At 35.2% G+C, this 27,676-nt stretch overlaps 1 protein-coding gene across 16 annotated transcripts in view; it reads right to left on the bottom strand.

Moving 5' to 3' along the window:
* Positions 1-5,475: 5,475 nt before the first annotated feature.
* The window catches only part of LOC121316843 (dystonin-like), a 184,373-nt gene continuing 162,172 nt past the window's right edge, over positions 5,476-27,676 (bottom strand). For 11 of the 16 annotated variants that reach the window (XM_041252095.1, XM_041252104.1, XM_041252102.1 and 8 more), the window contains 24 exons: positions 26,821-27,018; positions 25,970-26,098; positions 25,101-25,271; positions 24,631-24,786; positions 23,237-23,443; positions 22,767-22,886; positions 22,073-22,242; positions 21,665-21,824; positions 20,871-21,065; positions 20,276-20,404; positions 19,462-19,605; positions 18,695-18,883; positions 18,095-18,227; positions 17,343-17,506; positions 17,025-17,187; positions 16,579-16,733; positions 16,143-16,217; positions 14,987-15,004; positions 12,190-12,307; positions 11,356-11,424; positions 9,106-9,305; positions 8,421-8,531; positions 6,954-7,077; positions 5,476-6,490 (listed from right to left, as the gene is read on the bottom strand). In XM_041252095.1, the coding sequence (XP_041108029.1) occupies positions 6,222-6,490; positions 6,954-7,077; positions 8,421-8,531; positions 9,106-9,305; positions 11,356-11,424; positions 12,190-12,307; positions 14,987-15,004; positions 16,143-16,217; positions 16,579-16,733; positions 17,025-17,187; positions 17,343-17,506; positions 18,095-18,227; positions 18,695-18,883; positions 19,462-19,605; positions 20,276-20,404; positions 20,871-21,065; positions 21,665-21,824; positions 22,073-22,242; positions 22,767-22,886; positions 23,237-23,443; positions 24,631-24,786; positions 25,101-25,271; positions 25,970-26,098; positions 26,821-27,018 (3,567 nt within the window). In that variant the 3' untranslated portion in view covers positions 5,476-6,221. Of the gene's footprint in view, positions 6,491-6,953; positions 7,078-8,420; positions 8,532-9,105; positions 9,306-11,355; positions 11,425-12,189; positions 12,308-13,944; positions 14,062-14,986; positions 15,005-16,142; positions 16,218-16,578; positions 16,734-17,024; positions 17,188-17,342; positions 17,507-18,094; positions 18,228-18,694; positions 18,884-19,461; positions 19,606-20,275; positions 20,405-20,870; positions 21,066-21,664; positions 21,825-22,072; positions 22,243-22,766; positions 22,887-23,236; positions 23,444-24,630; positions 24,787-25,100; positions 25,272-25,969; positions 26,099-26,820; positions 27,019-27,676 lie in introns of all 16 variants that reach the window. The other 5 variants (XM_041252101.1, XM_041252108.1, XM_041252113.1 and 2 more) reach the window with 3 other exon arrangements.

Raw genomic sequence — 27,676 nt, 5'->3', positions numbered from 1 at the left:
AGTGATCTTCGTCGTGCCCCTGGGAGTTCGTCCCCACCTTCGGTACCTGTGGGATCTGCCCTCTCCCCATAGGGTCATTACATAGAGCCTTCAAATATGATTGGATGCTGATTTCGTTATGTGTAAAATGAGTGCATACTATCTCGGTATCGTGTAACAAGTTTGCTCAACTGGGTCAACTCATCTAATACCTGGATAATTATAATAATACAATAGTAATTCTGTAATGATTGTTTTCCCCGTCATATGTATTATAATTTTCCGTCTAGTAATATTTTTTGTGATGTATTGTAATGATTCCATATATTTACATAGATGTACTGAGAGTTGTTCAATGGATTATTTTAACAAATGCCACACAACATTTGTTTTAACAAAGGCTATTCCCAAGATGCCAATCACAAGCCTCATAATTAATAAACATACGTTAGTGGATCCCGATTAGCTCACTGTCAATTTATGAGCAAAATACAACATACTTGAGTCGACATTTATTGTATTACCTTTCTGCAAAATGGAAATTCATTGAATATTGGTAATAGCATATAGGTTAGAATACAGTATATCTTTTTTTTCCTATGTTTTATTCTACACTTAGTTCTATTCGATCTGAACACAGTGCGCTGCTCTGTTGCTTGTTTTATGACACTATTACATCAAGCTTCCATGGATTGCAGGACCATCTTTGTTACTGTGTTTACAATCCCTAAACCCTTGATTTAAAACATATTTAAACTTGGTCTCTGGAAAGTTTAATTAAATGGAAACCATGCGTGCTGTTTGCATTAAATCCCTGGGTAATGTACCGTGCAGTATGTGACTAGGCTGGCATACATGTTGTATTGAAGATTAGTCATCATTTAGCAATATTTTGAATATAAAGTAATAATACACATTGTTTTCATATTTGCTTGTATGACAAATACAGTACTGTAGTCAAGAAAACATCAGGCTTCAAATATATATTTTTTTTATGACAAAGAAGAATCGGGCTCTTAAAAAGGCATGTCATCCCATTTCAATTTTCTCATTTACATACTTGAATGTGCATAACTAAATGTTACACATTTATAGTAAATTAACTTTTTGTTTTTCTCTTCCTTTACACTTAAGGGCTTGTGGCTGCTTATGTCTAAACTGTGCATCACAGCAATAGTCTTTCTCTGTTTGAGAGAAGATGTAGTATGTCACAAGCAGATACTAGATCTTAGGCAAACATTCCTTCATAGAAGGGAATGAATGTAGTTTCCCAGCAATGGAACCAACACTAAACCCAACATGTCACAAGATATACAAATTAGTTGATGAAAGAAGGATAAAGCATTTTCCCATTGCTGTAGGTTCATTTTGCAGTAGATGATCATGGAAAATGTAAGTGCACGAAGTTGTATTTTGTCACATTTAGTTAATAAAAAGCTTTACTTTTTTAAGACGTGGCAAAGGAGGACACTCAAGGCACGGTGTTCTTTGATATTAGACCTAACACTGAACCCCATGTGATCAAATGCCAAATAGATCTGAAGCACTGATGCATGTGTCAGATTATACATATGTAAACAAGGGGTATTAACAATCCAGCCCTGATTTTCATAAGACGCACCCATTATACATAATTTCTCCATTTCAGTAAACAGAACACTATATGTTACATATACTATGCTAATAATCTGTATACAGTGCTGTGGCAGTGCGATTGCCCTGCACAGTGGTAAATTAGTGTTGGTGTGGTTTATATGTGGGAATGGGTTTATTTTGTGACGTTTTGGTACTTAATTAGTTTATTGTATGTTTTTGTGTTAATTGTTACAATTGATTTAATTGTTTAGCTGCTGTGGCGCTCCGCTGGGGACGATTACCGGTCTGCGTGGAGCAGCAGCTGAAACCAATCAGCTGTTCCAGCAGGCAGGTGGGCGTGTCTCAGCGGAGCGTCAGTATGAAAGCATGTTGATCGCTGTGATCGGGGCTGCTGCAAGGCCTGCCGTTTTCACGGCACCTTTTGAGTTATAGTTTGGGGTATTGTGTTTTATTTTGCACTTTTTGTACGGTTTACTGTATTTGTCCTCTGTGCGTTACCATCGCTGGTAACGTCACATGACCGCCTTTATTTTACTTTCACTTTCTTTTTGTTGTTAATAAATCCTGCGCGCCTGTGCCGGCGTTTCAACACCAACCTCTGTCTCTCTGTATGCTTGAACAGCGGCGACCAACACGCGTGACTCGAGGAAGACCCTGTCACAAGTGCTTAACCACTTTGTAAAAAAAACAAAAAAAAAACTAAAAAAAACTTCTTTTGAGCAGATTTATGCTGGTACCCTTAGAACATCTAACTGGTGCCATTGGCTGACTTCATGGCCTTACATTTGACCAGCATCTCAGTGATACATTCCTTTCTTTCTCAGTGAGTTTTCCTGAAAAAGTGTCCATTATTTATCTCCTGGTGCATATTTTGGTACAAGTGTATATTGCATATGGAATTAACAGAGACTCCATCCCCTGGTTAGAATTAAAAATATATACTGGTGTGTCTTGTATATTTACTAGGAAAGATAGTGGCCACTGGAGGGCATTAAAGGGTTTTCTGTATCTTCAGATCTCAGTAATCTTAATGTGAAGTAAAAATCAAAGTACAGATTCAGACAATGCTTTGTTTTTATAGTTCACAGTACCATCATGCCACAAACATACAAGAAGTTCTTTGTTTTGATCCATTTGTGCTTGCATGATTATATAAGTTTGTGTTGAAGAAGAAACTACAAAAGCCTTTTAAAGAAAACAAAAATATGACTGTATATAAATAAATCCCATTGCAGAGCTGTGTGTGATTAAAGGCATAAACTGCAACAACGATAAACATTGTGCAGATACCTACATTTGGTCAGACTAGACTTGATCTGCAGCATCATTATAGTATATTGGGTTTTCACATGAATGTTATATACTATACTGTAAAACCCTTTTAAAAGTTTCCATGCTAACTCTGAGTCTTGGTACAAAGGGATTCCTTTTGGGAAAACAATTACTGTACGTAAATCCATTTCCAAAACCATCCAGAAAAACATATGGGACAAGCATGTAGGATATGCCAGACAAGTTCACAGCAATTATTAACTGATGAACAGGCATTCCAGCTTGATAATTGACCACATGTAATGTGTCTTTTCAAAAGCCTGTCTTTCAGTTTCTTTAGTTTTTTTTCCCCAGTGTTTATTCAATAAATCTGAAAAAGTGGTTGGGTATGTGTGTGTTGAAATGGATTTTGAAGACCAGACCAAAACAATTGCTTATCTGTCTTGCTATCTAAAAGACAAATACAGGCCTCAACTGCATACGGGGCACGTATGCAGTGTGTCTACTGACAGAACTATTTGCCAGGCATATCATTAAGAGTGAGGCAAGACAGTGCCAGTATGTTAACATTCTAGGATAATTTAGAAAAGACAGCTCCTGAGTGGTGCATCCAATAAAGGCCGTCTGCGTGGAGTGCAGGTTCAAGTCCAGGCTGTGTCATTGCCGACTATGACCGGGGGTTCCTAGGGGGTGGCACACAATTGGCAAAGCGCCACCCGGGTAGGGAGGACTTAGGTCGGCAGGGAAATCCACGGTTCACCATGCACCAACGACCCCTGTGGTTGATAGGGCACCTGCGAATCTGCAGTGGAGCCATTCAGATCTGTGTTGTCCTTCGGCACTATCAGTGTGGTGGCTTCACTGTGGGTCCGCAGTGCAAAAAGCTGTGAACCGGGATAAAAATAATAATTGGGCATTCCAAATTGGGGAGAAAACTGAGGTAAAAATCATTGGCGAAGACTAAATTTGAAAAAAAAAAGGGAATACAATATAATTAAGATTTGGCTGACGCCAGTGTAAGAGATTGGTTTCAGGGCATCAATGGCAAGGCTTTGCTGATGCCGAGATTCATTTTCATTGTATTCAGACTGAAACAATCCCACAACAGGCTAATCTTCCTATTGCTCATCTGCATGGATGCTTCTCAGGTTAGGCAGGCTAACTAAATCAGAAAATGATGTTTCCACACGTGTAGTCAAGCCCTTACTGTTGATGCAGTTGCAATCAATCCAAATATAGTATACATTACCATGACAATACAAACTCACCTGAATACACAAACATTAGCAAACACAAGTCATTCATTTATTAACCCTACAATGTTTTGGTTTTTTTTGTCATATGCCCAGGACTTCAAGTACTTTGTGCTGAAGGGTATTTATGCGATAAATTTGGCTTCAAGACCATAAAGGACATTTTTTTTGCATACCATGGGAGTTCAGATTTGTCATACTAGGATATATCAGCTGCTTTTTTAGCCCTGCATATAATATTTTCTGTGGTTACTTAGCAACTATATGAACCCACATAAGTGAGCCAAAATTGTACCAAACATTTTGCCAATATCCAAGAAATAAGTAGAATGTGTTCCCACTTTATCACTCTGCAGCTGTGCAGACTTTCAGACATTAACACAAAAACAGAACATGTATATTATGTGTGAGGTAAGGATAAGTGTTTATTTCAAGAACTAATGCCAGTACCTATGTTGTCAGAATGTACTCATGCTGGGAATCTAAAGAATGTCTGAATGTAGTGTAGTTCAGTTGTCCAAAAAAAAAAAAAAAAAAAAAGCTTATTTTGTTTCCTTGGCTTGAGTTTCAGTCATGCTTCTTACATATTGAAAAGCCAAAGAGATTCCCTTGGCTCCAATACATATCTGTATTTCATTTGGAGTTTTTTAGTAATGTGATTTCAAAGTGGATTTAACATGAACCAGAGGTGTAAAGTGTGCTGTACCTCTAAACAAGTGCTAAACATGAATGTACTATGTACACAGCATTGATTTCTTTAAAGCCTGCCCAGGACAAATCGACCACCCCAGTTATGAACATGCCTGTATAAGAAGTTGGACAGTGAACACAATAGCTAAGACATTTGCATAATGAAAACAGGAGTAATTTACTAAAAATCAACTTAATTAATGGACATGGTTTTTTTTAAGAATAAAAGGTATACCTAAATATGACTTTGTGAAAAGGCTGCACTATGCAATTTTCAGTATCATTTTGATAATCATCATCTTGAGACAATTCTTCCGCCATTTTATGCATTTAATGCAATGACACTTATAACGCCGTTGACTTTTGGGTTCTTGAATCTTGTTGGCCTGTATTTGATGACTTCACCTGCCAAGTTACTCTGTAGATCAAGGCTAGACCAGGCCAAGTGGCTATACAATCTCTGTATGCATTCACTCTAAATGAAACACTGGTGCCTGTTCTCATAAAGTTTGTCGTTCCTGCATATTTTCAAACTGTTGGTAGAAAAAAAACAAACAGTCAACAAATTTCATGAATTGCAAACTTTATTTAATCCACCGAAACTGGCCTCTTATGAGTTACAGCTTTGTGAATAGGGCTTTTTTTGTTGTTTTTGAGAAAGCAGTCAACACAAAGTGAAGAAAGGTTAATTTTTAGCTTTCTGCAAGCAAATTTATTACAGAATTAAGAGATACAGCACTCCCGCTCACTCAAGCAAAATAAAACCATACATTGACATGAATGCACTTCATGCTGATATTTTAGTTTCTAGGAGTCTGTAGGCCCTAGTCAGTTAAATAAATGGCACAATTTGCTGCAAGGTATTTTAACATAATATGAATCGCAAGTGTTTATGATTTGTGAATAGAACGCTTCGTTTTTTTATTTAAATTTTCTGCTGTGTGAATTAACTTCACACCCTTTTGCACAGTAGTCTGAAACCTTACTTTAGTGTTTAGTGAGCAAATCCAGAACCGTGTCTCTTTTTATGTGTTTTAACTGCTCTTTGTTGCATTACCAGAACATATAAATTGTTACTTAAATAGACAATTTAAATTCCAGAAAATTACAGTACATTCAGTAGCTGTTTCCTAGCAATATTTAGTGTTACAGTTACACATTACTGTGTAAAAATGTTAGTTTAAGTTACATTATAATGTATCTCATTTTACCCTCAAGGATATGGCATCAACAAAAATAATAATATAATAATTATAATAATATTTGACATAACATTATTCACATAAAATAAAATACAAGACACATAGACATAAGGCCATCTGCATTCAAATCTGCCTCGCTCAATATTACACATTCATTTTTAACTATTTTACACCTCACAACCTTAAATATTTAATGCACGTTGTAGTTATTCTGCTGGGCCTGTCCCAACTATCTCTTGGAAGCCTTGGCCAGTTTGCTAGCAGCAGGAGACCTCCTCTGAGGTGTGGGGATTTTAGAAGGCTTTGCGGAAGAGGGACGGTGTCCGGCTCTAGGCCCTGTTTTGTTCAAGTCTGGTACAGTCTCTGACACGTCTGAGCACACAGACAGGATCTCTGAAATGTCGAAGTCTGAGGCGTCACTGCCTCGTCGGCTGCTTGCTCGGCTGCCAGCCTTGCTCCCTGCCCGGCTTCCATGCCTGCTTTGCGTCTTCTTAGTTTCTAGAAACAAAACAGGCAAATTAGTCACTTTATCAGGATGACAAGCTTTCTCACTGCTCTAAAAGACATTAAGACAAGCCTACAGCTAACTATATTTTACTAAAATTTACTTGCATTGTGTCACCATTATTAAGCGTTCAACAGTTCCCCACTGTCCCCTTGCATCAGTCCATATTCCATATTGGGCTGCTACTTAGATGCCCTGAGGCTCTGGGTGATACCCCAATGCTCCCAGGCATTTAGAGCTGAGGCCAAAACTATTTCCCTACTGTCAAATTGAATTCAGTCAAATAGTCAAATAGAATGGTCTTTCCTCTGAGATTTCCTCTGCTCTGCCAAACTCATAGCTTTACATCAGCAACACTGATCAGATAAACATGTATGGGTGGCTTTGTAATCATGCAAAATATGTGTCCAGGTGAGTGTTGTTTTGATTTCTGTCTTGTTCCTCTTGTGTACCTACCTGTTAACTGTGTTCTGGTTTTAGAAGCCGCTGTTGTGATGAGGCTACTCTCTTCTCCAGAATGGAAACCTTTTCCAGACAAATACCCAGGAAGACGGAGTTTGCTTCCTTGTATTGGTGTACCCTGCCATAGGTAATGCAGAATTAAAAGTTATAGTCACAGCTTTTAAAAACAATCTTTAAATTTAGTAAGACACATGGCAATTGAAGTGGATTCAGCAGTATATCACTTCTCACTCGTTTATACCTTCACCTGCCAAAGTTCAAGCCAATAAGATAACAATTTCCAAGAAAACTGTTGGAATCTCCACCAGATATATCAAAAATGCATACTGTAGACAGAATATAATTTAAACTGTAAATTGTATGGAATGTACCGTATACATCTTGCTGTATAACTTCAGTAGGCACCCTATTTTTTTCAACTTCAATTGGATTTATGTAGCGTTATAAGTTAATGGTTTCTAATAAGAAAGTGTGGATAGCCTTTCATTTTTAAATGAGAGTTTTGTCCCAGTAGTTTAAACAGTTTAATCCATCTTAAATCAGCTACCATTCTTCTCATTTATGACCAAGCCTTTAAAGGACTCAACGCTTCTGGTCAGTGTGCACAAATCCAACCAGGCATACACATAGTACAGTGGAAAAGAAGTAAACACTTGTTCTGGTGAAGTGATAAAATACAGTTTGAAGTGAAACCCGAAGCGAAGGAGGAGTTAGAGCGAACACAAGGCAGACTCATGAAAGGTTTTCCTACATCAGTTCTGTTATGACCACTGGTCTACCTCTAAAAGTATTTAAAGTGACTGTACCCCAATATCCATCTTGAGTTTGCGAACGCAGAGCACCATCTGATATACATGCAACAATGTATTTCTGTACGCTCCACTTTTGGAATTCATACATATTAAAGTGTATCCTAAGGGTTTCAATAAACCGTTACCAACTTTGGACTGATTGTTACCTCCCAGTTCAGTAAATGAATGACCAAACAGAGAAACAAAATGGTAGGTTTTGTTTCTCATACCTTTTTATTGGATATAAACTTTTTTGTAAGGACTGTATGCTGAGTGGTCGATTAGATCATTTATGTTACATATGTGAAACTGACTTTCTATACATAATACCTGCACACTAATGAAAATGTCTTGATTTACAGTCTGTGCTAATAAATAGACCATCAACTGTAAAAGACCTCCAAATACATTACATATGTGAGACTGAAGTTGTATACATAATACCCATCTACTAACGAAAATATCCTGATTTACAGCCTGTGCTAATAAACAGACCACCTGTAAAACTGAAAAAGTCCAAATTCCCATCATCTATACCTTCTTTAATGAGTTTATTTTTGTACACTACTGTTATACTACTATTAAGTAGATGGAAAGGTTTGGAAAGTCAGATAGTGGGGGACAGTCACTTTAATAACTGTTAAACCAGAAGCTTATGGCATTACTATACCTCTGTAGATGAAACCTGACATTCACGGGATTCTGGTGATCTAACAGGTGTAGAGGTTTTGCTGTTTGTCAACCATGGCTTATCATAATTGCGGGTTATATGTTGGGGAGTCTGTATGAAACAATGGCAAATCAAAAACACAATGACAAATGAAATGGTAAGGAATCACAGAATTACAAGACAAGGGCAAACAAAAATCACATCTATGGGGAAAATTGAAAAATAAATAAATAAATAATAAAGTACAAAACAAACCAAAATATGTATATGGCTTTAAAAAAAAAAAAGTTCAGGCATGTGCTATCTGTCAATCATGTAAGCAAAATGCCACGATTAGGGTGCTTTTGGTTGGGTCCTAAAAAGTTTTAAACTAAACTGCAGATAAGTAGAATGAGTACTGAGAAGGAAAGTCGTGTTATTTTTCATCCCCATGTGGTTCCTAGTCCCTTCTTTTACTCTACAGCAGAGCAGGAAAAGCTTATGTTCACAGTTGGCCACAGCATAATATTGCAAGCTGTGGATCCTGAGACAGAAAAGATTCTTCTGATTCTTTAAACTAGAAGGGTAAATCACTTATCAACATTCATAATCAAGGTTTTTCTTGGTTTAGCAATGTATTTATTCCTTTATAAGTTATAAATGACTATTGGAGCTGACCACTGCTCCAACCGACAGGGCACCTTACCTTTGGGGTGGTGGTAGCGGCTAGGTGGGGGGGGGGTGCTACTGAAGCACAGCTGTGACTGGAGATGGATCTGTTCGGAGAAGCAGCTCTTGAGGATGGCCGTGACTTATGACCCCGGTATCGGAAGCTACCTATGATTTGTGTCACGCCCTCTGGTAAAATCAACTTTTCCCGAAGCTCCATGTTTGTTCTGCCTTTGGCTAAAAAAAAAACAAATTAAAATGAAACGTAGAAAATAGAAGCAGAACATTGAAAACATTATAATGTTCATATTAAATCATATTGGAGTATATTTAAAAGCTAATAAGCTAATTTACTCTAGTCCTTAAAAAACTCCTTAATTTGTTAATTTTACAAAACTAGAATCAAACAACCGAGTCATATAATCCTCAGCCCATCACACACAAGGAAACATGTTTTTAAAAACATTCAGGCCGCGTCCAGAATTTACAGATAAGGTCGACTTGGCTACTACTTTAACAGCCATTTCCAGAAATATTTTACCTTTTGACTATCAAAAGAGATTTTCTGAGTATTTAATCATGCAAGATAGCAACAACTACAGAAGACGATATGGGTTGGATAGCAGCTATATAACACATTAAATGTATCTCATTGGCACCACTCAGTGTAATTTTAAAGCTCCACAATTTTCTAATATCTTATATAGGAGGGATGATCATGTTTTACTCAAATGATTTCCTTAAAAAAATAAATAAATGATTTGTGAATAATTGGCATTAGGCACTTAAAGTAACTGGTATCTCACTTTTTAACATGGAATTTTTTTCTTTCAAAAAAGGAGTTTTTAAAGATTGGAGTTAAAATTTTAGAATATATGTGAATCACTTGTCTCATATATATATTATATATATCTATATATATATATATATATATATATATATATATATATATATATATATATAACACAATACAATATCAGATCTTGCTTTTTATCAAAGCAGGTCATTTTAGAATAAATGTAACACTCATGTCAATGAAACACAACATGCTTTTTTCATATGACCATGACACTAGAAACTCCAAAGTGTAAACTAAACTAAGCATGCACTGTTTGCAGGGTCGGCTGGGTCCATACAGATAGCCTCAATGCTACATTGGTAATGAGGTGGCATATTTTGGATAGTGCTGTGGATTTCGTGCAATATGAGTCTGTTTCATTGCAGTGTATGTCTGTGCCAGTATTTGTGAATCAGAATATCATGGTTACTCCAGAATAAACCATTTTATTTAATGTAGGTTGCCACGGTTACTGGGCATGACTATTAAAAAAACAAAACAAAAACTTCTTAATACCCTAATTAGGAATTTTTAAATCTGTTTTGAGTAAAATCATATAATTATTTTAAATTTGTTACATTTTTATTAAGACCTGTGAATGTTTATAATATATAAATGTATGTGAATTTCTAAACTAATTGCTGGATATTGAGTTTCTTCTGAAGGTGCAACTCTGTCACCACAATGGGCCAGACTTCACAACAGGGCCAAAAAGCAACTGGTGATAGAAAAATGAAACTCTGCATGCTACGAGATAAATGACAGACAACAAAGACTGGCTTTTGGATTCATTACACTAATTCTCCAAGTTGTCTATTACTTGCTTTGTAGCATTTTAACACTTTTCACGAAAAAATCTTGCAAGTTTCCTTTTGGTGTAAATATACTGACATATTGAAAATATACCACCAAGTCAGCAATTGTACCCTACAGCATCACCTGCTTGCTGGATGCGCATGTAAATGCAGAACACAAATTTGAGACTCGAAAGAACTGAGCCGACACACTGAGAAGAACATCTGAAAAGAAAATCACCTAGAGGAGAACTTAAAGCTAAATCATGTTTTATAACTACTTTTTTAAAATTTTTATAAAAAAGTACCTTCTATAAAAGTTATTTTTCAACTACATATTTAAAAAGGAAGCCGCTAAAATTCTACAAAGGTAAACAGCAAGCGAGTTAGATAAATTATACAGCAATGCAAAAGGTGGAGCACACAAGCTGTGAACAATCCATAAAGACAGACATACACAACTTCACTGATAAGCAGATTCTACTACAGAAGAAGAAATAATTCAAAGAAATATAAAACATGCATGAAACCTCTAAGTTTCCCTGACAAAACTCAAAGTATTACAAGCACCATGAAAGCTGATTAAAATGATAAGCTATACACAACACACACACACAGACTTAGAAGCAGGAAAGAAAGAGTGAGATTTGCCAACCTATAGGAGACTGAGTAGTAATTGAAGAGTTTGATTCCGAACGTAACATTTTACTTCCATGATGATGAACTAGAAAAAACAATATAGGGTTTCTGGTCACAAAGGAAAGCATTGGGAATATTTAGCAGTAATAACAGTGAAACAGTAGAGCAAGCGTTCCCATGCAGCAGACCACTACACATTCGAAACAGCAACTCGATTTCCATCCAGCTTTTTCTGGATTTCTGCTTTTCTATTTTTCTAGTAATCATTTCTAGAATGCAGTAAAGCTCTAAAGCCAAGAAACAGAACTTTCCGTTTCAAGTCTTCATTATCTAGCCCCATGAGGAACAATTTCAACAAGTTTATTCTAATAATTAGGCTTGTAAACATTATGGTTTTTAAAGGAAGTGACTGGAAGGTTTCTACACATCACTTAATGTCAGTAGCACAGCCAACTGTTACTAATAAGGAAACCCTTCATTTAAAATGCACTGGATAGTATTCATAAAGCATTAGTGTGTCAGTAATACATTGGCCTTCCATATAGTAGTGTACTTTAACTACTGGCACACTAAAGATTTATGAATATGGCCCCCGTCATGTCATTTTCAAGAATCCACATATTATATATTTTGTTCAGATAACAGCGAAACCCACGTTGTGTAAAAGACAAACATTTATGAAAAAATGCTAAATTATCTATACTGAACATGTAATACTGTAATCTGACAGATAAGTAGCTTTTTACAAATGATAATGCTAGTTAGCTTTCTTTTTATTGCCAAAGTCTCTCTCCAAAAGGAGGTGGCTAAAAAGAATGGTAAGGAATTCAGATAACTGCTGATCATGCACCTCTGCAAGGGTCGTTTTTCACTAAGAACTCATCAAGGGCCATCCATCCACCTCCCACACGAACCATAACAGTGCTGCGCAGGATGCGAACAAGACGTAGCTGCTGCGAGTCTCCAAACTGTAAAAGAAAAGTGTTTTGAAACATCATCGAACAACATTCCTGCTATTTCTACCCATGGTATACACTATTAACGCAAAACAGTGACAGGCATTCCCACTGGTACAAACGCTGGATCAATCCAACTGGTTGAATGTTTTCTTATACTTAATCTGAAAATACTGGTTGTTTATTTTGGGTCTTTGTCATGTCGGTGATAAGGACTTTAAATTGTAATAAACATTCTTGAATTAAGTCAGTCCACCAGCGTATATATGTAATGTATGCTGGAAGACAAAGGGTACTATGCTTTCTATGGCAAGCTAAATGATCATTTAGAGATATTTAAAATTGCATTTTAAGATATCTTGAAATATTTAAAGATATCTCCAAATCATTTCGAGATATCTCAAATTGAATTATAGACATCTTCAATTGTGCAGTTTTTAAGATATATCAAATTAATTTTAAGATATCTGTAAATCAATTAGAGATATCTAAAAATGAAATACAGATATCTTAAATTGATTTACACATATCTTTAAATGCTATGGAAACCATGTGAATTTTGCTAGCATGGTATGCCAAACTGTCATTTAGAGATATCATAAAATTAGGATTTTAAAGACATGAAGATCTCTCTAAATATCTTCCTGTTCATTTAAAGATATTTCTAAAGCATTTGAATATATTGCAAAAAAAACTTCCTGCTCATTTAGAGATATTTCTAAGTCATTTAGAGATATCTCGAAATAACTTCCTGTTCATTTGGCGATATCTCTAAATGGACAGGAAGTCCTTTCAAAACACAGAGCATTTTCACAGGAAGTCATCTTGAGATATCTTGAAATGGCTTCCTGTTCATTTGAAGATATCGTCATACTCTAAATGATCAGGAAGTTATTTTGAGATATCTTAAAATCATTTAAAAATATCTCTAAATAACTTCCTGTTCATTTAGAGATATCTCTAATTCATTTTAAAATATTTCTAAATAACTTCCTGTTCATTTAGCGATATCTCTAATTCATCTGAATTAGATATCTCGAAAACACAGAGCATTGTCACAGTCATTTTTGTTAAAATATGTTGAGATATCTAGAAATGATTCAGATATATATTTAAATATTTAGAGATATCTCAAATTCATTTAGAGTTATCTCTAAATAATAATTCAGCTTGCCATAGCTTTCTGTCTGCCATGCTTTCACAGGTATCAACAACCAGTTGGATAACACCAGAATACACCACTTCGCTTCACAAAATGACAGCTATGGCCTCATGCTTTCTGTAAGAAAAAAAAATGAATTTTTCTGTAAATTAATAAAGTGAATTGTGGGATTTTCTAAAACTATACATCACCATCTTAAAACAAATGTGCTGACACGATACAGAAAAACAATGTAATTATTCTAAATGAAACATTTCATAAGAATGATAAATGATTACTTTTTACTATAATAAACCATGGTGTAAATTTGAGATGATCACATTTCAATGACCTTCTCCGAGTGCAGTAAACTGCTTTATTTACACGTTTTTATGATATTCTTTGGTTTTATCATAGTTTCTTACCATATGATTATGCGATTGGTGAATTTGGGTGATTAGTAATGATCTCAAAGATTCACGACAAACGCTAAAGAATAACTATTTACCAGTATACAGCTTTCCAATACAGCAACTTGTAGTTGTGGGGTTACATTTTGACTGTCCCTGTTTGTTAGTGTCTCATCCACGATTAATGGTTCATGTAAGCAGTGTACAAGACCAAACTGTTAAAAGAATTATTTAAGTAGATATATGTAGTATTGTATTGAAAAATGAATTTACATGACAAAAAGAGTAATAAATGCATGGAATTTAAAACAAAGCAAAATAATACTGTACATGAAAAACAAATATGTTATATATATATATATATATATATATATTATATATATATATATCTATATATATAACGTGATTTAAATTATATGTATATATATACTATGATTTATATATATATTATTTTGTGTATGATTATCATTTGCCATGGTTTTCTGTACATGTTTTCCTATAAATAATTTTCAATTACTTTTAGTAATTTTTCGTAGGTTTCAGAAAGCACGTGGCCTATGGCTTGTGATTCATGAGGTTATTTTTTCTGAACCCAGAGGTTTTAAAAAAAAAAAAAAAAAAAGTTTATTACACTGTACCAAACCACAAAGGCAGTAATCCCACAGAACACCCATCCAGTATTAAAAAAAATAAAAATAAAAATCAATATATCATATTCCTGTAGAAAACACAACACGGTAGTAAGTTCATTAATCATGACATGCCAAGCATTAGGAGAAAGCAATGTATTTATAGTTAGTAATAATCCCAAATATACAGTAAACCTTAAGATGAAAAAGAAGAGGGTTCAATCCTCATTGGTTAAAGCCAACATTCACATGATATTTATTATATAAATAACATTACAACGCTTTACTTAAAAGTGGATACGATATAGATTGATATCATGTCAAATTTGAATATTAATTTGTACTTTTACGTAATCATACACATTTCAACACTATACCCTAGCCACTTTTGAATTGAATTAAATCCTGGATTAAAAGTTTTGGAGAGGGATTCAGCCCACACAATACAATTACAATGAAATTAAGCACAGCAACACACAAAACACCAGAATTAAACTCTGTTTATATGTACCTGGTTTCCAAGGAAAAACTGATGGCAAAAAAATGATAAAGAAATGCACAATTAGTTTTTTGCACGGCTAACATTAACACATCTGTCACATCTGCATGCAGGGGCTGACTGTCATAAAGAATGCAGTGTTAACTTATAGACCTTTTTTTGACACATACTTGATCAGGCTACATGGTTTACCAGGCATCACTAAAGACTGGGAACATATTCTGAGAAGGCACACTTAATAAACATAACCCATGTTTTACAAGAAAAACAGCAACGACAACACAAAAAACCCTCTAAAGTAGCTAAGAAATACAAGGATCTATTCTACTGATCAAAACAGTGAAGGGTTTTGGATCATATAAAATATGGGCCCTTTGTGAACCAAAGTAATACAAATAAAATATTAAGCAGTATAATTTGTAAAAGTTTTACAGAATGATAATATGGTTATGTGACTCATTGTGAGAACAGCTAGATTTGTTTGACAAACACAAGGAAATATCAGTTTTAAATAAACATTTGCTTGAAATGACCCCATTCTGTAATATGCTATACTAGAGGTCTCTTAACCCCTATGTTACCATCTATAAATAAGATCTAGCACCCATATCTTTGCCTGAATATGCCCCCTATTCACAGCCATTCTAATGGAGTCTTAAGTGTTCAGTATTAAGTCATACTTTTGGCAAATGCAGAACAGCCCTTAGGTGGTGTCTCTTCAAAGATATTAAGCAGGGTAGGATAAAAATGGCAATTTTCCATTCCCAAGATTGCCCTCTAAAAGACGTTAATGAATTATATACAAAGCTATAACTAAAGATAAGGGTTTTGGTATGTTGGATCCAAATATGTTCTTTTTTTTACACGGATACATTTGATGATACTAAAGACTAAAAGTATAAAACCATACCTGCAGCGTATCTTTATTCATGACTCAATCAGGATTGTTTTTTTTTTTTTGTGTTTTCTTTTTTTGCTCTAGACCCTCACATGTGCATACTGAAGTGCAGTGATTTAGACAATTTTGTTTTAAACTAACTTTGATTACTTTCCTTATTAATTAGGCAACAATAAATGTTTAAATTTCAAGCATTCAAGTCATCGTACCAGTAAAAGTTGGACAATTCCACATATCGCGGGCCTGTTACAAAACTATGACCAAACCTACCCGGTATTTGTTAGCTCCAATCTGTTCCACCTGAAATCGTTTTGGACATTTACATTTTGCCACCTGACGAGTCACCTGTGAAGACAGACAAGATACAAACACCACATGAACTTTAAGCAAGTTCAATTGGGTGGGTCATACATGTGTTAAAAGTATATTTGCAAAATTACAGGATCTGTTCCTGTCAATGTCCACATTATACCAGACTTAACACAAAAGTAATTGCATATGTATTCCCTACGTAGTAATAACGACAGGTCCCCTCTCCAATTTTAATCCAAATCAAAACTTTGGCCCTGGTGGCACAGATATCAGTGGAATCCATTTTTCCAGCCACAACCCACCAAACCATGCAGATTTGATACTCCATCTTTGATAAAGATTATGTGCTATGTCCCTCAACTAATGAGATAGTAAATGTTTCATAATACAGTACCTCGTCCTCTATTTTGTCAGCATCTGTAAGTGGCTTGTAGGCATCCTTGTTGGGATGAAGAGCTGCTACAAACTCATAATAGTCGATGTAGCCATCGCCATCTCTGTCAAAGATGTCAGCCACAGCACTCATTTCCAAACGGCTAGTTGGGAACTCTATACAACAGCAGCAAGTATACAACAAGTCACACACACGCACATATATTTCACTATTATCTCCACTATTAGAATTCAAATATACATTGTTTATGTCTCAAAACTAGCCTTGTGTTAAGGTACTGGGATAAAATATTGCTACACTGTGTAAGGCAGTTTTCTAATGAACACATTTTTTTCAGTTTTAATTAACTTCTTTAAAGAAGCAAACATGAATATTTGCCACAACTATCCCTTTTAATTATTATATTTCTCTTTACTACTGCTAAAAAAAAAAAAAAAAAAACTTACTTGATGAAAGAATTCCATCAATGAACTCCTGCCTGGTTATCTTCCCATCCTGGTCTTTGTCAATGCGACGGAAGAAGTCCATCACCCTAGACTTCTTGTGGTTCATCCATCTCATATAGCGTTTCCTCCAAATGTCAAAGTCAAAGTTGGCAAACTCTCTCAACTGGAACAAAGGATGAACTAATCACACACTTCACTACTTTAACACTCTGACAGAACACTAGACATGTTTAGTGAAATTTGTCAGATTTTGGTAAAAGGGAAATGGAATATGAGAGGATTTTCAAGCAGCGTGTCATTATTTCTCAGAACTCCTACCTCCTCTAGCCGGTCTAATGCATCGTTGAGTTTTCGTCGTCTGTCCAAAGCCAGAAGCCAGACCTGCTGCCATTTGCTAACAAGGATATTGACCCGAGGGTTCTTGGTCTCAATCTGTGTATTTGTTGATGAAGGGTATATCCTTTGAGTAGTGGACCGTTTTCCTTCAAAAGAAAAATGCAAATAGTCAACGGCATGCTGTACTGTACATACTCTTTACCAAGATACTTAGTGAGGTGATATACTTAGTGAGGTAGATTGAGTAATGAAAATTATTAATTTAGCATTGTGGATTGTTTAGAACTAACTGCATGCCTTATGCCAGCCATTGTTAGCTAGGACTGCACTTAAGCAGATTAACCTAAAACTAAAACTAGTGTCTATTAAAACATTTTACTTCAGTCCTCTTTGAAAATCATTTAAATGTATTTTGAGGTCTTTATTTATAAGCTGATGTGTCTGTATTTTGAAGTGTATCTTATTTTACGTTTCAAAATGTATACAAGGTTTACATTACTCACAAAATATGACATTAAATCCAACTATAATGAATTCATAATATTTCTTATTGTATAATGTATAAAAGGAATTGTAGTAAAAAAAGATTATAAAATAGTATGCCTCGGTATATAGTATGGTAAATATGCTGCCTTTGTTGGGATATGAAGGATATTATGTAATTGACTGGGCAGAAAATGAGAGCAGATGGTCCTCATTAAGAAATGTCTTTTATTTTTCTAGTGTATACATACTTCCTCTTCTTCCTTTATCCAGGACAGGGATATTGGAATGGAGGGAGGCAAGTTCTGGTGCAGCTTTCCGTTTGTATGTCTTTGTTAACTTGTCAACATCGGGTTGCTTCCTTGTCATTTCCTCCATAAAGACCTATAATACAATGTCAAATTAAAAATAGCAAATTACTGAACTGCTTCTCACTTTGGCTATCAGGCTACATTGTACTCTTTAAACCAGTGGAGCCTGTCTTGAATATGAAAATACAAAGAACATTTGTAAGAAGCTTAATTCCGGATTGCTTCTTTTAATGTATTGTATTGCTGCACATTACTGTCATTTAAATTCGGTTATTTGCTTCCACAACATTTATTGTACTTGTTATCATAGTTGGATTAGTTTTAAAGTACCAGATAAATATAAAATATATGCTGCTTGAAAAGAAGCCTTGAAATCCTGGGAATCTGTGAATATTTTATCTATATTTTATTGAACATGCCACCATAAAAGTTTAAAATTGAAATATGTATTGTTAATTAAAAAAATGAACTGTTAAAATAAGTCACATTTGCTTTTTAAACATCAATATAAAGTAGGAGGCTGTTATGTTTTTGAAATACCTGGTGTTCAGCAATGAGTGTCTTGACTTCCTCGATTTCCTGTGGGATGGTCTCCTTATCCTTCTCATTGAGTGTTGTCTCTGCCCACTGCAGCCAACCTAGCAGGGTCTCCAACAGCTCCTGATTAGCAAGTAACTCCTTCAGAGCACTACCTAACCTGTGCTGGTGCTGCCTGGCCCATGCTAACACCTGAAACACAGCAACAAAACCCTGGTGTTTGTAATGCACGATGAAATGACTTACACATTACACACAGCTTTTGAAAAAATAACGAAACCAGCGTGAAGGCACATTTTCTGAGAATTAGAAATGCAAATGGTATAAAACTAGCAAGAAACAATGTACTTTAATTGCAGAATGGAATAAACAAATGCATAGTTTATTGTTAATGTTATACTGCTAAAATCCTTTGTAAAAAATAAATGCCTCTGCACATGCTTCAAGGAGGCCCCACATAGTTTTACTATTTAATACTGTTATTTGCACTGTGATAAACATACAGTTTGGTAACCTATTATCTATAATTGCTAAACTGTACAGGTATGTAGATATTTTACTGATGTGCACTCAAATAACAGGTTTTCATTGTAAAATATATGGAAGTTATGCAGTTATCAGATAAAACATGTACTAAAGTATACAGGGCATTTTAAACACACCAATTTTCTTTTTTTTTTGTTTAGTTTTGTTTTATATATATTAACATTCATTTATTCATATGTGACAATGGTTAAGCCTTCCAATATGTGAATCATTGATATACTGACCTCATCAAATCTGGCTTTGATGATGGTGTTCCAGTGTTTAATGGTGGTGATCGAGTCTGGATGGCAGATGGTCAAGATGGCTTCCCCCAGACGTATAGCTTTGCTCAGCCCCACTCTTTTTTCTTCAAGTTTCCTCATAAACTCCTAAACAAAGCAAATACAAAATGGTTTTCAATTACCAGTTGGTAATATCTAAGGTTAGGGCTAACCTGAAGGACCTCTAGTTACGTGGGCCAGCACGTTGCTCTGGCAGGTGAATATCCAATTATTTTAAAATCCAATCAAACCAATAATAATAGATATAGGTCATTAAAGATAATTGAGTCTGAAACATTAGGTCATACTTACAGGAAATAATAGTCTTGTAACTGACTTCTGCAAACAACAAACAGATCATCCTGGAAAAGCCAAGTATGGCAAATTTGCAGAGATATGTGGCTAAAGTATTATGTTTTAATGACCAAAACAGCTGCAGATTTACACAGCACGGGGGGCTGTGCATTATTAGCATCTCTATCGCATAAAAATACAGCGGCCCTGAGTACTGCCACTATTCAGATAACTCAAATAACTAAATAAAGAAATCTGAAAATGTTACTATCTATAGAATATGTATAATAAAACTTTGAAATATGTGAATTAATGTATTATAATTTATTAATGTACTTAATCATAACCCATTACTCTACATTTCCGCTGGATATTTTACTGGATAATTTGAATAAAAACTCCTTGCTCAGAATTGTTATTTTTTGCGCAAATGTCAGGTCGATGTTGAGACACGTAGGCTATGTCTCTCAGTTATTACACTTACCTTGTGTAGATCTAGAAGTGCACACAAAGCCTCTTCATCATCAGGGAGGGCACCATGGAAACGAAGGCTCTGCTCAGCCTCAGCGAGCCACTCCAACAAGATGTGAACGGTGGAATGGAATTCCTCTGCCTGCAAGGAGTGCAAGAGAAGGGGGTGTAAATCAGAGAATGTGTTTTAAATTAAATTACATTCTGAGGATAAAAAAACAAGCCAAGGATGAAAGCAGTCTTGAAAGATGTCTCTTAATAAATTCCTGAAGCTGTTAGTGTAATAAACGACCTCTTCGAGTGTTATCTAAAATACAACTCCCCTGTAATCAGCATTTTGTCAGAAATACAAAGTCCAGCACATTAAAGAGTTCACTGTAACTAGCAGCTGCAGATTTTCAGTTCCTTGGATGACCTTTTCATTATTTAAAAGAGGTTACATTTTTGAACGCGAGTTAAACAATATCCCAAACTGTCTTGCATTTTGAGAACAGTTTTGCTCAAGAATCTAGTACTCTTGCTCACGTTCTTTAGTGAAGGGGGAGGAAATCTATCATAAAACCGGCTTGCAAATGCATGTTAAAATCTGCATTTTAAAAGGTGCTTACCTGACAGAGAGCCTGTTCTAGTCGTGTTTGTTTGGACACAGAGAGAGCGCACACAGTCTCCCAGCGGGCGCTCAGCTCCTGCATTTGAACTTTGACCCAAGAGGAGTCGTCATGACTGATTTCAGTTAGTTCCCGTGCGGAGCGTTTCAAAGCCTGTATGCTGCTAGTTCTTTTCCCCAGCTCTTTCTGGAAGACCTATGCAAAAAAAAAAAAAAGTTCATTCTGAAATTCTCTACTTGCATTCGCCTGGACACTACACAATGATTTGCTGCTGTAAGCATTTACAAAGAACAGCCCATACTAGAATGCCACTTCTCACTTCCAGTTACTCTTCAGTTTAACCTATGGTCAAGTTCAGTCCCAAGGAGGTAATGTAATTTGAACCCAAGACCACACACTGAGTCAGTGAGTGAGCTGGGATTTAAATCCATGGGGCCCACTACTCCTCATCATAATTCATCATTCACGTAAAAAACTTTGATACACGACACACATCATCAGCACCAGAAGCTGGAACCAATTTTCAAAAAAAAAAAAAAAAATCGGTAATACTTAACAAGTTTCAATGAATAGTATTTCAGTGATGTTGATATTGGTTATTATTCAGTAGAAGCTCTATAGGAAATAACGTATAAGTTATGATGGTATTACATTTGGTTTTACGCCACCTTAACCAAGTTAACACAAATGTTTTTTTTATCAATCTGTACAAGTATAACATACTACATGTTTTTGATAAATTAATCAAACATGAAGCTAATGCTTTCATACTATACTATACCTATGGGACATACCTTATGGTTATCTATCAGATTCATTACAAGGTCTATATCTCCATGTACTGGCTGGTCTTCAGCAAGCTGGGGCTCTACCTTGTACAACCAATCAATGAGAGCCTGGAGAGCATCTGTGAAGTGTCCTGAAAACAGCAGAGCTTCCTCCAGTTTATTTTGCCTAAAAATACAAGTCAAATTAGTCACACTATAACTGGAACAAGTTCAAACAAGCAAGGCAAGTACTTGTGAATGACTTGAACAAGATGTCTGTGAAGAAGCATGCTGCAATGTTACACATTACAACATGAAACAAATTTGCTATATTTTGGTCCTAAAATAACACAATTACTAGGTTATATTTTACAGGGGATTTAAATGTTTAATACTTTTGCTATCAACTTGGTCTTTGAAGTCCTGTGTACATACCTTTCCACAGATTTACCACAGACAGTGTCCCATTTGTCTCTCAGTTCACTGAGCATGTCGTCCAGTTTCTGGTTGTCATCTTTCAGAGAGGTCTTTTCCTTCAAAGAGCGCCCATTTCGGACTGAAGTGTCATACACTGAGTGTTTGCTTCCAAGGGCTTTCTGAAAGTCCTGCATTCCCAAGCAGAAAATAATACATTGTGGGACAGGTTATAAGGCGGTATGGTCATAGCTTCCATTATCTCTATAATACTATTACACTCGCACTTGCATTCTCTCACAGCCTTGTGTACAGCTCCCAGTGCTAGCAAATATTGGGATTTACTATATCTTAAGAGACAATTTTATTTTCCAGATATAAGCATTAAAAAACTATGGTTCTTGTACTGCAAACTTCACATAATGCTTAAAATATATTCAAATGTGATCAGTCTTGTGAGACATTGCATTAGGAGAAATTCAGTTTGCTGCTTACAGTGTGAACATCCATTTTAAATAGTGACTAAGATAATGGTCAAGCAGAAAACATGGAATTTATTTAAAGATTTCTGTCTCTTACAGTGATAAATAGCTGAGGCAACCACTGTAAATGATAATGAAATTAGATAAACAATGGGATACTTGCCTCGTTTGCAAAATATCTTCTTTGCAACTTGTTTGTATTGTAGTGATGTGGACACATTTAAATTTATTACCTTATGCTGTGCCAGCTGCATCTTAATCTTGTCTGGGTCATTTGCGATTTCCTGCTCAGAATCTAGGGCCTTTTCTGATTCCTCAAGCCACTCCATTAGTTTGTTCCAGGCTTCATGGAACTATTAAAATTGAATAAAACAGAAAACTTGGAATATGCAAAAAAAAACTAGAATCCCCTCATACGTTTTAATGATTGTGACAAACTGAAAGCTAAGTACTCCACTGGAGAAGGGAGTACTGGTGTTGGTGACTTTACCAATGATGACTGACCATCTATCAGCATCTCACTGTAATTCTGCAGTCTGATAGTTGTGCTATTATGTAAACAAAGCAGCATTGTGATAATACTGCACACTACAGAAAGTATATTCTTGTGGAATTGTACATGCAGCGACTGAATTGTGATTGTGTAATACATATTTAATTGGAAAGACATTTAAATCAGGAAATCATTGCAATCTCCAATTACCTGCTTGGCACGTTTCCTTGCATCATCTAGAGCTCGTCCCCTCTCCACTGATCGCTGGACCACCTTCTCCCAGCGGCTCTGTACACTGATCAGCAGGTTCTTAATGAGGACGACATCCTGCTTCTGACTGAAGTATTTCAAGTGGGTTCCAGTTTTGTCCAACTCTATTATCTGCTCTCTGTGGGAATTTACCTCAGTGACAAAGACCTTCAATTAAAATGAAAAGCAAACCAGCGTTATCTTACAGCAAGACAACCTGGCTATATTAGCTACTGTAGAATTTGGTGTATATATATATATATATATATATATATATATATATATATATATATATATATATATATATATATATATATATATATATATATATATATATATATATATATATATATATAATCTTGAAGGAATTCTACCCTTAAAAAGTCTAATATATAGACATTACGGCCAATGTCCAAACTCAGCCAATGACGTCAATGCTGTCATTGGTCGTAATATATATTCTAAAATGGCTCTTTCAAACACTCTATCCTGATTGGTCATAGCAGGGCACATTGGGGCGTGACTATTCCCATCTTTTCAAAAAGGGGCGAATCACCTGTAGATATTCATACGACGAATTTTGAAAAAAAAAAAAAGAACAGTAGCCATACTTAAATTTATATTGATAAACATGACTAACTACATTTAATATATAATTTTGAAAAAATATAATAAATAGTAGCCATATTTAAATCCGCAATGACCGACGAGATTTATGTAAATTTTGATCTTTTGGGAAACCAAACTCTAGATGAGATTTTGGATGAGTCTGAATCGGACACCAACTCTAGTTCAAGTGGTGAAAAAAAATAAAATTAAAGTACTACTACTAGGCATCTTGAACTTACTGAAACACAGCTTCTGGACATAGAAAAAGTAAAGGAAGAAAAAATACACAAAAGGGTGTCCTATTTGACTGGCTAAAATAAAAATCGTTAACTAGTCAAAGTAGTTCCTCTGCCTGAGCTAAATAATTTGCTACGGGAGTTTTATGCCACTGTCCATAGCTCAGAGGGATGGGAGTATTCAATCTCAAGCTGTGAGACCCTACCAGCTGCTCGTAACCATTTTTTGAAGTTTTTATGAAGTGGTTTGTTATATTTTAATTCCCTTCATACATTGTAGGATTCCTCAGCCATATCCCTTCCCTCAGAGGCAACCAGACCACTATCAACAGTAGCAATTACAACCTGCATTCTACTAATACAATGGACACTGCTAATAGAATCATTGGTTAACTGAATCTCATATTACCCTTTGATATATTTGCAAATCACCAAATTCTAAATCCACAAATCGTTATTGAGGTTTTCAATGTACTACCATTAGCATCAAAAGTTGAAATCCTTATCTACCTTATGTTCATCAATCTGAAACAAGATGTTGTCCAGGATAAGGCTTGCTGGTGTGGCCATTGTTAGAGTCTGCTCAGCCTGGGTCAGCCAGTTGATGAAGTCTTGAAGGGAGTTATGGAACTCTGTGGCCAAGGTCAGGGCTTCCTCTAGTTTAACCTACAGATGAAATCAAAGCAAAATTAGTTTGTCCTGGAAGAAACATTCAAAGACCAAAGATAACATTTTAAATATATATATATATATATATATATATATATATATATATATATATATATATATATATATATATATATATATATATATATATTATTATATTTATGATAATATTCACTTCCATACTTTTATATTATTATTATTATTATTATTATTATTATTATTATTATTATTATTAATTCATTTTTTTGCAGTCATGCTACAATTTCCATGAAACATTCCCTAAGGGTTTGGTGGTTCAGCACTAGTGTGCATACCTTTCTTTCAGTCATTTTTGTTTGCACAGATTCCCATTTTTCTTTCAAGTTCTTTAGGTCCTGCTCTGTAGTGGTATCATGTCCCTCTGGACAGAAAGTGATCAGCTGCTGTCCTTTCTGCATCAGTCTGGTGTACAGCTCTTCCTTTGCTTCAAAAACATTCAAGAGTTCCTAAGAAAAAGATAATACAGAGTCTTAAAAATTCAGATTTTAGATATATACATATACCAACACTTTTGGACTTGGATCTTTGCAAGGCAATTATTTAATAATGATTCAATATTTATTCAATATACAAAAAACAAGACTTTAAACCGGAAGATACATTTTAATACTATGGGCCAGATTTACTAAACTTTTGGAAGGGATACAAAACTGTTGATGTTATCATTACTAATAAGGAACAAGTAGGATTTACAGAGGATTTATTACATTGTGAGTTGTGGACTACTTTTTAAAAATAAATAATTTCCCCTATTGAAGAAAGATTGTTTCATTAATGTGTAAGTCTGTTGTCTATTATTACATTTAATAACTGTATTATTACATGGCTTTCCCCTAGGCAACTTTAAAAATAATATGTCTCACAAAAGCTTTAAATACGAGCATTCATAGCAACTGTAGCTGTAACTGTATATTTGACTTAAAATCTTTAATTACTGTGTCACTTATGAGTGCCTTCCAGCTGAACCACTGGGGAAAATCAATTGTACGCTTTTGTATGTCTTAATCCAGCTTAAAAAAAGGTATTTGTAAAACAATTTCACAATGTAATTTACTTGTCACACTTCTACAATGTGAATAGAGGTATCCATGGTATTTACAAGTCTACCATCTGTATCCAACCTTTGTTATCATACAATACATACCAGATGGATATTAAGCTGCTCTCTCGCTGTTTCTGGTAACCCTCCAACAGCCTGTGATGCCAACAGCTGACGTTCAGTGTCTTTCAGCCACTTGTGCATATCTTCAATCTCGCCATGGAAACCCTGGGCCTAACAAACACAACAAAATAACAGTTAATTAAAGCCAAGGGATAGACTGGGGTCTTTCCTACACATCTATGTATATAATTAGGTGTCACTGATACTCACAGATGACATTTTTATACTTTTTTTTTTTTTAGTAAGCAAACTTCATTTCATATGTTGCAAAACGTTATTGGTTTTGTTATAAGGCTTTCAAAATTGTGATGAAATTTAAAACTTCAAAAACATGGCATATTTGTTAGTCTTTGGAATCTAATAGTATTAATAGTTTCATCCTATGCAATTCATCCAATAAAGTCCAAGGACATGATGCAACATTTTAAATCATCTAGTTTTTCCATTATGAAATAAGTTATTAAGAACATATGATCATCATAATAGCTATTAGTTCATCTGTGACAAATTATTAATCTAACCAAGTCAAATAGGTAATTTTTGCAATTTGAGTCCTAAAGGATATGCAGCCCAGATGCAATTTGACATCCTGGTTGTTTTTTGTCACAGTATTAGTCTATTTAAAATTGAATCCCTTAAAAAATATTCCAGGAGTGGGTTTAATACTGTAGATTTATGTTGAAGACAGTTACTGTATATGATTTTACAGGCTCTGATTTTACCAAACTAGAAATTGTTGTTTCTGTAATGTTGTAATTCCCACTAGGCTGCTAAAAAAAGAACAGATGAGATAATATACAACTTGCAGCTATAGCAGTTATTTTGCGCTCTACCTGGAGCAGAGCGCTTTCCAGATGTTGCCGCCTCTGTGCTGTTTTTTCCAGGACGGTCTTCCACCGCTGATTCAAGTTTTCCAGCTTGCTCTGGAGGCTACTGGCTTCCTCCCTGGCACTGGACTCAATCATGTCATTTCCTGCTTTCTCAACAGCTTCCACCGTGGTTTTGTGGGCTAGCACATCATTTTGGAGCACCTAAGACATACACAAAACAAATGTTATTAAAAACAATTGTTAAGGGTCTTAATGGCCAAGCCTTTCATCTCTGGAGGTCTGGGTGCAATTGTAACTAGTAGCAGGTGAAATTACTGGCGGTACAGTCCACATCACAAAAATTGCAATTCTTTACTACCAAATCTGTGTATCAGGGTGTTTATACAATTGCCCTGTTTGTAATATGCCTGGGTATGGAGTTTTCCTGTTTATTGGGTCTATGTAGTAGTTAAGGACTCGATTGATCACGTTTGATACAAGCTGCCTTGCTATAGAACAGATGCAATTTTTGTTTAGGAAACACAAGCTACTGCCTCATTGAACATGCTGTGAGGTACAATATTTGAAATATAACTTAACTCAGGTAATGTTATAAATTACCAGTACTTCATATGTTTATGTGAAACAGATTCACTTTTTGAGACATAAATTGTCTACATTTGTGGCTGATGACTAAAAGTTGGATAAGATGGTGCGTGCGTGTGTGCATATGTGTGTGATGTACTGAATTGAACAGTATGGATTGTTTAACACTGATTGCTAATGCTGGCAAATTGCAAGGATTTGATGGAACTTGTCAGCCAAATATTTCCTGTTTTTTAAACTTTTAACAAACGTTTAACTTATTGGATACCAATGA

Source organism: Polyodon spathula, chromosome 6 (genome assembly GCF_017654505.1).
Source record: "Polyodon spathula isolate WHYD16114869_AA chromosome 6, ASM1765450v1, whole genome shotgun sequence".
Classification (NCBI taxonomy): domain Eukaryota; kingdom Metazoa; phylum Chordata; class Actinopteri; order Acipenseriformes; family Polyodontidae; genus Polyodon; species Polyodon spathula.
This window is presented reverse-complemented; position numbering and strand designations above follow the sequence as displayed.